This window comes from Camarhynchus parvulus, chromosome 13 (assembly GCF_901933205.1).
Source record: "Camarhynchus parvulus chromosome 13, STF_HiC, whole genome shotgun sequence".
Taxonomy (NCBI): domain Eukaryota; kingdom Metazoa; phylum Chordata; class Aves; order Passeriformes; family Thraupidae; genus Camarhynchus; species Camarhynchus parvulus.
Genome location: NC_044583.1, coordinates 14869371 through 14880326, shown reverse-complemented (window position 1 = coordinate 14880326; position 10956 = coordinate 14869371). Strand labels below are relative to the sequence as shown.

The window sequence follows — 10956 nt, the reverse complement described above, 5'->3', positions numbered from 1 at the left end:
GCCGCCGCGCCGCCCGCTCCGCCCGGGCGCCGCCAATGCGGGGCGGGAGCGCGGACCCGCCCGCGGAAGGGACGGCGCAACAGCTGGGCGCGCCCCCGCCGCCGCCCCCCGCCCGCAACGCCGGCACCGCTCCCCCCGCTGGCTCCGCACCCCCCGCCTCTGCACACACCCGAGCCGGCACGGGGGGTCCGCGCCGTCCCCGAGCGCGGAGCAGCGCGGCGCCCCCGGCTTGCATCCCCCCGGGCACGGTGCATCCCCCGGCACGGCGTCACTCCCCTCTCCGGGGGCTCTGCACCCCCCGGGACAGCTCACACCTGCTACAGCTTCATCTCCCCTCCACGCCCCACTCTACCCCAAGCCCTGCTGCACCGCCAGGTGATGCCCAGGGATGCTCCCCAGCCCAGCCTGGCATCCCACGGGAAATGTCACAGAAGAGGGACCACGATCTTTGCGGCAGCGTGGGTCACCTGTGGGACCCCACCTTTCTGCCACACATGGCGGTCTGGGCTCAGGGTACCCCAGGCTCAGCCACATTGGCCTCTCCCAGGGGATGCAGCCGCAGGATGTGGCCCCTTCCCGCTCTGCTCCCTCCCTGCACCCTGCCAAGGTGCCCTCAAGCAGCGTTGCCATCACCAGCGGGCAGCTGCAATGTGGGCAAGGGGCAAAGGTCAGAGGGAGCTCAGGCTGTACCGGGGTGCCCGGGGTGCTCCCCAAACCCTGTGGCAGCCAAAGCCTGCAGCAGCTGTGCCCAGCAGCCCTGTCCCCAGCAGCAGGGGCCAGGCAGTGGCTCCCAGCGTCGTGCAGCAATAATTTCATTAGCGGCATCAGGAACAATTAACAACTGCTCTGATGCCTTCAAGAGCTGAAGCGTGTGTGAAGCCAGCGCAGCTCTCCCGGGTGGCCCGGCTGTGTTGTGGCCTCTCTCCACCCCAGTGTAGTGCTGGCAGTGCCAGGCAGAGTCGAGCCCACTGCCAGCACCGCTCCAGGAGAGGGCAGAGCCATCTCCCACCACCTCACACCTCCTGGGACCTCCTGTGCCAATGCAGTCCTGGACCAGCCATGCAGACAGGTAGGGCAGTGATTGTGAGGTGGCACCCGTCGGTGCCCATTTTCATCCCACCATGCTGCCCCAGGCAGATCCACGAGCCCCAGGACATCTGCCTCGACAGTGGTGGGAGCCAGGGGCAGAGGAGACCCCCAGCCCCTGTAAGCAGAGCCGTGGTGCAGCAATAACAGCCCTCCTTCAGGCTGGCTCGTTATTACTGAAGGCATTTGCATGGAAACAGGATGTTTTTACTCCTTGCGGCTCCATCTGCTCCTGCTGAAGTCACCGCTTTGCACATGAGCTCCGGGGGGCTGCCATGGGAACGGGGGCGAGTTCCCCCGCAGCGCTGGGACCCCCAGCTCGGGCTCCCCCGGCGGCCAAAGCCCCAGGCAAGCAGCAGGACAGGGCGAGGTGGGGTGCCCAGCGCAGATGGCACCCGAGGTGGGCACCCAGCACGGTGCTGCCCTGGGGCAGCGCGGTGGGGAGGGGGCTGGGGGTCCCACGTGCGATGCCAGCCCCATCTGCTCCTTGCACCTCTCTCCTGGGATGGCTTCCAGCTCCTGCTCCTGGCACCGCGCCGGCAGTGCCAGCAACAACACTCCCACCCCCTGGGCACCCGCTGCATCCTCCCTGTCCCAGTGCCCAGCTGGGGGTGCTGGTGGTGCCCAGTCCAGCCTCAGCTTCTCTCAGCTCCCTCGGTGCCATGCCAAGGCTGTGGTGTCACCCTGCATTGTCCCTCCTGTGCTGCGGGCCAGCGTGGCTGGGTCATCAGTGCAGAAGTGGCAGGGTGCACTGACGAATGAATAAACTCTAATTAATACAGATTGAGGAGATCACTTTTAATTCCACTTGCTTTCCCTCTTGCTGAGGAGAAACTGAAGGGATGGATGAGCCAGATCCTGCTCTGCAGCTGCCAGAGCCCTGAGTCCTGCTGCCAAGGGTCAATGTCTGCCCGGCTCATGCCCGTGGGGGCATCTGGGACCCCTGCCCACCTGCCAGGGTGGTGTGAGGGGCTGCAGCACATGGGGAGCCACGGGAATCAGAGTCTTTGAGGAGGAGATTGCAGCGCCTGGCTGGCCCAGTGCCTCCAACCCCGCATGCTCAGCATCTGGGTGTCCTGCAAGCCCCAGGGGGATGCCAGAAACACCGGTCCCACTGGGTGCTCTAAATGGATTATTACTCAGAGTAATTAAGGTGGAATTAAAAATTAATTCTCCTCTCCAGTGTTCCGCGGTCATGGCTCAGCCACGTGCCACAGCCATTGTGTCAGGGCTTTCTTCTGAAAAAGACTGGATTAAGGGGGAGGCGGGGGGAGGGCATCACCTGGTGAGCAGTGGTACACACAGGCTCTGTGGGCTGCAGCTGCCAGCTCCCTGGGGATGCCACCTCCCTGGCACTGCTCACCTCTCACCACATGCCCCAGGTGCCACTTTTGTCTGGGCCAGCTGGGGTGAGGCAGCTCCCACCACCAGGGAGCCTGGCAAGGGCCCTGTGCCGTGCCCGACCTCCTGCCCAGCCCTGGCAGCCACGGGCAAGGCCAGCCCTGAGATTTTCTAAACTCCCATCAAATATTTAAGTAGATATTTGAGCTCATGTATAATGGATCGCCCGTGCGCTGCCTCCCTCTCCATTTGTGGTATTTAAGGAAGGCGAATATTAAACACCATTGTATTAGCAAAACCCGCCTGCTTAATTGAGTTACAAACAGGGAAGGTGCTGACGGGTAAACAATGCATAATGCAGGGCCCCGGGGCAGGATGTGGCTGCCCTGGCACCAGGCAGGGCTCTGCAGGGCATGGGACAAGAGGATGCTCCAGCTGGGTGGGCACTGGTGCTGATGGTGCCACTGGCAGGGCCAAAGGTGTGAGGAACACGTGTGCTGTGTAACAGGCAGGTGACAGCATGGCACAGCACAGCCTGGCATGGGACAGCTTGGCTCAGGATAATGTGGCACAGTGTGGGACATCCCAGGTGTCATCCTGCACAGGGATGCTCAGAAATGGAGCCAGTGAGAACAGCCCCAGCCACACAAGGAGCAGAAAGATTATGAAAATGAAAAGTAAATAAATATGGATGTTGAGGACCTAATTCTGATAAGAGGATTTTCAAAATTAGCCATTTGCAGGAGTAGATTAACGACGCGCAGTGCTGGGGGTGGGAAGGGCTCCTTTTGGATGTGCAGCAAAGCCCACTGGGCACAGCCTGTTTCTTGTAGCCCTGAGCACCCAAAGAGTTACTCCCTGCTTTTTGAGGAGATGGATTTGCTGCTGCTGTGGGGGAAAATGAGGTGGCCAGAAGCACAGCGTGGTGCCACTCTGCAAACACAAGCTCTGCAGACACAGTACCAGGGTGCCAGGACCTCACCACAGAGAATCGACATCTGGCAGCACTGGGATGCAGATCCTGGCACCCAGAACGACCCACTCCAAGCACTGCAGTAGGTGCTGGTGCTCTGCATGGAGCTGGTGCTGATGCCCCCCCTGGGAGCACTGTGGGTGCTGGGGCAGGGGCGCCTCTGTATGCTCTGAGCAGGGGCAGGAGGCTGCTGGGGCTTGGAGAGGCTTTCCACATCCTCTGGCTGGGATTTTCTATCCAGGCAGCCAAGCAGAAATCTCATTACAGACTGGCACAAAGGCAGTCCCCATCCCTGTCCCCACAGCAGGCTGGGGCGGGCAGGGTGGGCACAGCTGTCAGCAGTGTGAGGCTGGTCTGGGCATGGGCAGCTAGCGGGCTGCAGGTGGCCATTGCTGTCCCCAACCATCCTTTGTGGCACTCACCCTGCCCTGGGCCAGTCAGTCCTATGCCCAGTCTAACAGAGAGCTCCCACTTCGTGGTACAGGTGGGTCTGAAGTGGGTGCTGGCTCCTTGACATGGGTGGGGCAAAGCCCCTGTGCTGGCAGGCAGGGTCAGGCAGGGCAGGGCGCAGGCAGGGCACAGGCAGGGTGCAGGCAGGGCACGGTGCAGGCAGGGCACAGGCACGGTGCAGGCAGCCCAAGCACCCCGTGCCCAGCACTCCCAGAGCAGCAGCAGCAGCAGCAGCAGCCAATTAATTAGCAGGGCGGTGGGAGAGCAGCCGGCGGAGCTGTGCGGGATCGATGGGCACATCGACCGCCCGGGAAACTCCAGCCCTCCCCGCCAGAGGAGCTGGGGCATGCAAGGAGCCTGGCAGCCCCCGGCCCCGGGAAAGGGATGGCTGTGGGGGCAGCATCAGCAGCCCCTTGTGAGGGCACACCGGGGTGCACAGGGCCGGGAGGGAAAGGACAGGCACTGCCACGTGCCCTGTGTCCCCGCAGCCTCGGGGCCGCCACCTGCTCCCCTGTGAACCGGGAGAGTGGCTGCTCCCCGTGCCACGCTGGGAGGACGTGGGGGTGCTAATGTTTGGATGTGTCTGTGTTGAGGGAGGCGCAGGATGGTCCCTCGGAGCTGGTGGCGTCCACTGTGGGGGCTGGGGGAGGGGGGTGAGGGCAGGGGCAGTACCAGAGTCTCGGGGACAGTATGGACACGGTGACTCGTGGAGATGAAGGCTCTGTGGGCACGTGCCAGCCATCTGGGGGGCACCCAGGCCATGACACAGGACCAGCAGAGCGCACCCCAAAGGGCTGGTGGCACTGTCTGCACAGCCCCGTGCTGCAGTCATGCCTGCGGGTTTGTGGCCACACAGCTCCCGTCCCTGTCCCCAGCCCTGTCCCCATCCCACCCGCCCACTCCCCCCGCCTGCCTCTGCCGAGCGAGAAGTGCCAGCCCGTCCCTGCGGGGAAGGAGAGTGCTCAGCCGTGTTCAGAGCCCGCTATCCACCCAGATGAGAAGTGACAGCAAAGGACCCTTCTCAGGTACAGGCTCCCTGAGGCGCAGGGCAGGAGATTCTGTCCTCGTCTTTGCCTCTTCTGCTGCTGGCACTGGGGACGGCCCTGCAGGCATTTAACCCCTTCCCCACCGTGCAGCTGCAGCTGGAGGGCGGCAGCAGCCCAGCAGCAGCGGTGCCACGCTTGTCTGTCCCAGGCTGCAAGAAACAGGATGGAGCAGGCAGAGCCCGAGTGGGGGAGCAAGAACCAGAGGTGCAGCCCCTGTGTTGTGCCCCCCTGTGTCCTGCCAGCCCTGCCCATGCCCGGCAGGTCCACGGGCCCCTCGCCTCCTGCATCTCCCGCACCGCTGCTGTCTCTGCCGGGAGGTTGTCATGGGAACGGTGTGCTGTAGGTACCCCTCACCCTGGGTACCCCTCCTTGCATGCCACGGTGATTCTGTATGGAGGGTGGGCACAGCCTGTGCGCTTCCAGGGCCTGGCAGGGAGGGCACGGGGAGCTCCAGTCCAGGAATGCAGGGGGATGAAGGTGGCAGCCAGGGACAGAGGTCCCCTGTGTGCCCACAGCTCTCCTGCAAGGTGCAGAATGCCCCTGGCCCCTGGCTGGGTGACGGGGCAGCCAGGGGGACTCAGGCACTGCGGGAACAGCGTGGCACAGCCTCAGTGCTGGCAGCCACGCTGCCTGCCCACTCCCACGGTGAGCCAGCGCTGCCTGTTCCTCCCCAGCCCACGCACCCTGCACGGAGCCAGCAGCTCCTTCCCCAGTTTTCTGGGGGATTTTAACCCTGCAGCACTCACTGGTTGCAAGAATGGGTGCCTGCACCAGGCGTGTGCTAGGGGCAGGATCTGTCCTTGCTGCCGGAGCTGGTGACTCAGGGAGAAGCTGGACTGGCAGTGCCTGGCCATGGCTGCATGCCAGCTGCTGGCAAGGTGACCCAGCATGGGCACCCAGCGCCACTGACCCACAACCCCTGCAGGGAAAGGGGGACATGGGACCCCATCCCTGCAGCAGCACAGTCCATCCCCATTCCTGCTGTGCCCCACAGCGACCCCAGCCCCATATCCCCCACCCCTCTTGTGCCCCGTGGGTCCCTTGACCTGCACGTCCCGTCCCCACTGGACCCCACAGCACTCCTGGCCCCCCCACCCCTGTCCTTGCAGGCCCCTCTGTCTGCCCTGCCTCCCACCCCCACCTCCAGCCCTGCCGCATGTCTGCTGCCATCTGCCTCTCCCTTTTGATTAGTATTAATTTTTAATTATTATTATTGACAGGGCTGCCAGCTCGGCTGCCAGCTGGGACAGCTGCCCAGCATGAGATAGGCCGGGGGCAGCCCTGGCACTGCTGTACTCCCTGTGTGGCTCCTGGCAACCAGGGGGTGACTTTGTGCCCCCCAGCACCCTCTGGCCCTCAGACAGGGACTGTGGGGTGCAAAAGTTGGGGATGAAGGTCACTGTGTCCCCAAAGGGCAGGCTCTGGGTGGGCACTGCCAGCCCCCCAGCCTGGCTGGGCTGCAGGGCTGATGGGAACCCATAAAGCCATGGAGATGAATGGCTCCTATTATTTTTCCAATCAAAAGAAATCCCACTGTGGCTACATGAGAATGGTGATGAACCACGGCACTGCAGCAGCCTCTGCACCCCCTCCTGCCCCAGCTAACCTTGGCCTTGTGACGTGATGGGGCAAGGGCACCCCATGGCCACAGCGCCCTTGCTGGGGTATGGGGACAAGGACAGCCTGGCTGAGGGTGCCCTAGAGCCAGATCGGGGGCAGTGACAGGGCCGTGTGACACAGAGCAGTAGGTTCAAGGGACAGAGGGACAGACAACCCCTGCTTCTCACACACTTGACGCTGTCACTGCTGGGGAGGGGCATTAATGGTGCGTTTTAGGGGGTCTCTGCAATCCCTCCTCCAGTTTCGGCTTTGCCAGCCCCACGCGTGGCTCTGCCTGTCTCTCATTCTGGAGGGGGTCGGAGTGGAGGGCAGTTGGGGTAGCGCTGTGACCCCACTTCAGGCAGGGACCCAGGGAGGGCGGACAGGGACCGCACCGCAGGCAGGGCAGGGCAGAGCAGGGCAGACAGACCCCACCGCAGGCAGGGCAGGGCAGAGCAGGGCAGACAGACCCCACCGCAGGCAGGGCAGGGCAGAGCAGGGCAGACAGACCCCTCCGCAGGCAGGGCAGGGCAGACGGACCCCTCCGCAGGCAGGGCAGGGCAGACAGACCCCTCCGCAGGCAGGGCAGGGCAGAGCAGGGCAGACAGACCTCTCCGCAGGCAGGGCAGGCTGCCATCGCTGCCGCGCCGGAGCCGCCAAGGCCGGGCGAGCGGCACCATCGCGTGGCGAGGCACCGGCGGTACAGGCAGCACCCGGGCTGCCGGCACGCCGTGCCCGTGCGGGACCAGCGGGCAAGGCAGGCACAGCCACCCCCTGAGCCCCGCTGGCAGCACCCCGAGTTTGGGGTGCTACCCGCCGTACTGCATCCCCTCATCCCAGTCCTGCCAACTGCAGCACGCCCGGTTTGGAGTGCTACCCCCCTATACTGCATCTCTTCATCCCAGTCCTGCCACCTGCAGCATCCCCAGTTTGGGTTACTATCCCACTCATACTCCATCCCCTTATCCCAGTCCTGCTGCCCGCAGACCTCCCAGCCCCATGTCCCTGCCAGGGAGGGCAGGGCTGTGCTGTTGCCCTTGCTCAGAGAAATGACCCAAAGCCATCACACGATGCAAGGACACAGGGACCTGGCCTGACACACTGCCTGCCAGGGATGAGCCCTTGTTTCCAGTCTCTAACATCATCCTCTGCCCGGAACAGGAGCAACGTTGGGTGGTGGAGGGCCCTGCACTGCCCTGGGGGAGCTGCAAGGCTGATGTTCCTGGGTCCCAGGGACACAGTCCCCCTCAGCTCTCTGCAGCCATGGCAGCTGCAGGGCTCAGCAAGCTCAACCCCACTGCAGGCTGCACTGCAGGCAGGCCAGACCCTGGGTGCCACAGCCACAGCAGCCGCCTGTCAAGCTGTGAGCTGACAGGTCACAACCAGTCAAAGAGCAGAGAGTGGTCAATACTTCATCCCTCTGCAGGACAGCTCTCTGCAGAGCCTGTCTGCAGTCACTGAGCCATCACAGCAGGGACAAGCAGCCCTGGCTCTGGGCTGATGATGTGGCACGGTTAGGCTGGGTATGTGGCCCTGGACAAGGTGCAGCCCTGGGCTGAGATGGAGCCTGGGTGCTGCTGGAGAGAATGGAGGATATCCTGGGTGAGAGCAGAACTGCAGCTGCCACTGTCAGGGGGTGAGCAGACAGCTCCACCTCTGGAATCTGACTAGGCAGGGAAGTGCAGATACAACAATCAAACACACAAATAAAAGATTAAAGGACAGTGTGGGGTGGGGCTGGAAGAGAGTATGGGAGGCCAGGACTGCCAGAAGGGACAGCAGAAGACATAAGCCATGGAAAGGAGGAGCCAGCAAGTCCCAGGGCTCAAAAGACTGAGGTTCTGAGCCTGCAGGTCTGGCACCAACACAATCTTGGGAAGAAAATGAGCTTCATAGCACCTGTGCTGCAAGTGTGTGTGGGAGGGGATGCTGCATGGGGACCATGCTGTGCTGCAGCCCAACACCCACCCTGCAGGGACACTGCCAGCCCTCAGCTGGGAAACTGATCTTCCTGAGAAGGCAGACCCACATCCCACACCTGTGCAGGGACTTAGGAGAAAAGTGGACCAGCTCCCCAGGCTGAGCTGACCCAGATGAGCTGGGCCTCACTAGTCCCTCCCATGCCCAGGTTTTCAGGGCAGTGAGCTGTGCCCATGCCTTGGCCAGGGTAGGACAGAACAGCATCCCTCTGGCAGCTATCCAGGGCCCCCCAAAACACAGGAGACACCCCTATAGCCTCAGGGAGAGGGGCACGGGTCCCAGGCTCTAGGGGAGGTGACAGGACATGTGCAGTGTCCCAAGCCCACCACGATGCCAGCTCTGTGCTCCTGGCCTTGCTCACCCAGAATGGAGGAGCCAGGATTTAGCATATCCTCATCTCCCTTCCAGGAAATGTCCCCAACAAACAGGAGCTACCCCAGGTTGCCAGGAGCCCTGGAGACAGAGATCATGCTTAGATGCAGAAATTTATTGTGAGACAGAATGTGGGGACTTCATAGGCAGCTCCCCACTCTCCCCATGGTCACACCACAAACTTGGTCTTGGCAAGGGAGCCGCTCTTGGTGGCTGTATCTGCATGAGCCTGATACCCAATGGCCACCTTCTGTGACAGACCCAGGTGCTCCTTGTAGACACGCCTGGAGGAGAGAAGGGGATGCATGAACAGGGCAGCACCACTTCTCCCATTGTGCCTACTCCCCCAAGCAGGGGGAGCCCTTACTGCCCTGTGCAGCCTCCCCCAGAGCTGCATTACCCAATGTGGGTGACCCCTTCCTGGTTCTCTGCTTCCCGGGTCCAGATGGCAATCTTGTCTCCCTTGGTGCGGATGTTGATGACGGCCCCGCACACCTCGTCACTGTACTCATCAAACATCTCCCCAATGAGGCACAGCAGCTGTTGGGAGGAGAAGGGGAGCCTGGGACAGTCCCCACTGGGGCTCAGCCCTGGGGCAGGGGGAAGAGCCCAGGCAGGACCCCCGGGAGGGGTGGCACTCACTGTGTCCAGCCAGAAGCGGTCCAGCTCGGTGTGCCGCTGCTGCTTGGCCAGCGTGATGAGCCAGCGCCCACCGCGCTTGTTCTGGCTGTCCTCCCACATGGGCTCAATGCCATCCTGGGGGCAGGCAAGGGGACAGTCAGGAGCACCAAGTACTGGCCAGAGCTGGCCTGGGGAGCTGCATCCAGCCAGGCTTCCCCTCCCACCTTATGGCCAGGGCATGCTGGCAGCCTTTCCAGCAGCCAGTGAGCCGCCATGGTGCTGGGTGCTGGGGGAATTCTGAGGATGGGGGCTCGTACCTTGAAGAGGGAATAGTCACAGCCAGCTGCGAGCTTGCTGGCGAGCTGGATGTGAGTGTACAGCCTGTGTTAGATGGAGACACAGAGCAGGTGAGAATGGGTGCCTCAGGCTCAGATCCCCCCACCAGAACAGCTCCAGAAGGGACACGGTGGGTGTGCCCACCCAATGCACACTCACGCCCAGAAATCCTCCACAGTGCTGAATTTGGTGACGAGGCGCAGGTTTGCCTGCCACATCTTGCTCTTGTCATTCTTGAAAAACCAGAGCGCCCATCTGGGGACAGAGGGGAAATGGGGTGTTCAGCTGTGCCAGAGTCCCCCTCCAGCCCCCACACACCCCTCCCAGTGCTGGGAGAGGCTGTCCACGGCCAGGCCTCCCATACCTGTTCTGCAGGGGGTGCTTGCCCTGGATCTCTGCCGGGAGCAGCTCTTGCTGCCGAGCCCTCTGGCGGCGTCGCTCCTGCTGCCTCTGCAGAGAAAGGTGCGACAGCCCCGAAGAGCCCCATGAGCACCCCAGCAGGGAGCCTGCAGCCCCACACGTACCTCCCACACTGGGCACCCCGAGGGCTGGCAGGGCTCTCTGTGTTCTACAGCCTCTCCAGCCCACAGGGCGAGCACCCACCTGCTCCCCTGTAGCCATCCTGACCAGCAGAAGCTCTCCTGGGCTGCCTCTGGCCCTTAAGTACCCACAGGCAGGTGGGATGAGGAGCTATCCCAGCTGCAGCTGGTGGGGGCGGCATCCTGGGGAGACAGAGCCAGTCCTGCCCCTTTTGGGGAGCAGAGAGATGGGGGCTCCCTCTCTAGGGCAGGGAGATGGGGGATGAGGACAGGGGCTCAGAGCGGGATGGGATCAGGATGAGGGAGTAGAATTGTGTAAGTTGGGCACCATGTGTGGGGACCGTGGTGTGCTATGGGCAGGGCAGGATGGCACCCAGAGAGGGTGGGATAGCATCGGGTTGGAAGGGAGGGATAGGATGGGATGGGGAGGATGGAGTCAGGACAGGATGTGATGGGGAGGGGATGGGTTCGGCACTGGATGTAGTGGGATGGGAATGGGGTGGGATGAGGTGGGGAGAGGACATGACGAGGAGGGGATGGGAATGGCATAGAGACAGGGTGGAATGTGGAGGGAGCTGGATGGCAGTAAAGATGGAATGGGGTAAGGGCAGCC

General features: G+C 62.9%; 1 protein-coding gene across 1 annotated transcript; it reads right to left on the bottom strand.

Annotated features, from left to right (window-relative positions):
* Positions 1 to 9016: 9016 nt before the first annotated feature.
* Positions 9017 to 10425, bottom strand: EIF4E1B (eukaryotic translation initiation factor 4E family member 1B). Its single transcript, XM_030957143.1, has 7 exons — positions 10408 to 10425; positions 10169 to 10254; positions 9964 to 10059; positions 9786 to 9849; positions 9490 to 9603; positions 9248 to 9387; positions 9017 to 9131 (listed from the first exon to the last, which is right to left on the bottom strand). Exons 1-7 carry the CDS (start codon positions 10423 to 10425, stop codon positions 9017 to 9019), a joined length of 633 nt encoding a protein of 210 aa, XP_030813003.1.
* Between the last annotated feature and the right edge of the window lie 531 nt (positions 10426 to 10956).

Excerpts from the sequence above, each read along its gene's own strand:
- EIF4E1B (XM_030957143.1), bottom strand. Across the intron at positions 10,060-10,168 it reads AAGCACCCCCTGCAGAACAG|ATGGGCGCTCTGGTTTTTCA; the intron begins GTATGGGAGGCC and ends CTCTGTCCCCAG. Across the intron at positions 9,850-9,963 it reads ACTGTGGAGGATTTCTGGGC|GCTGTACACTCACATCCAGC; the intron begins GTGAGTGTGCAT and ends CATCTAACACAG.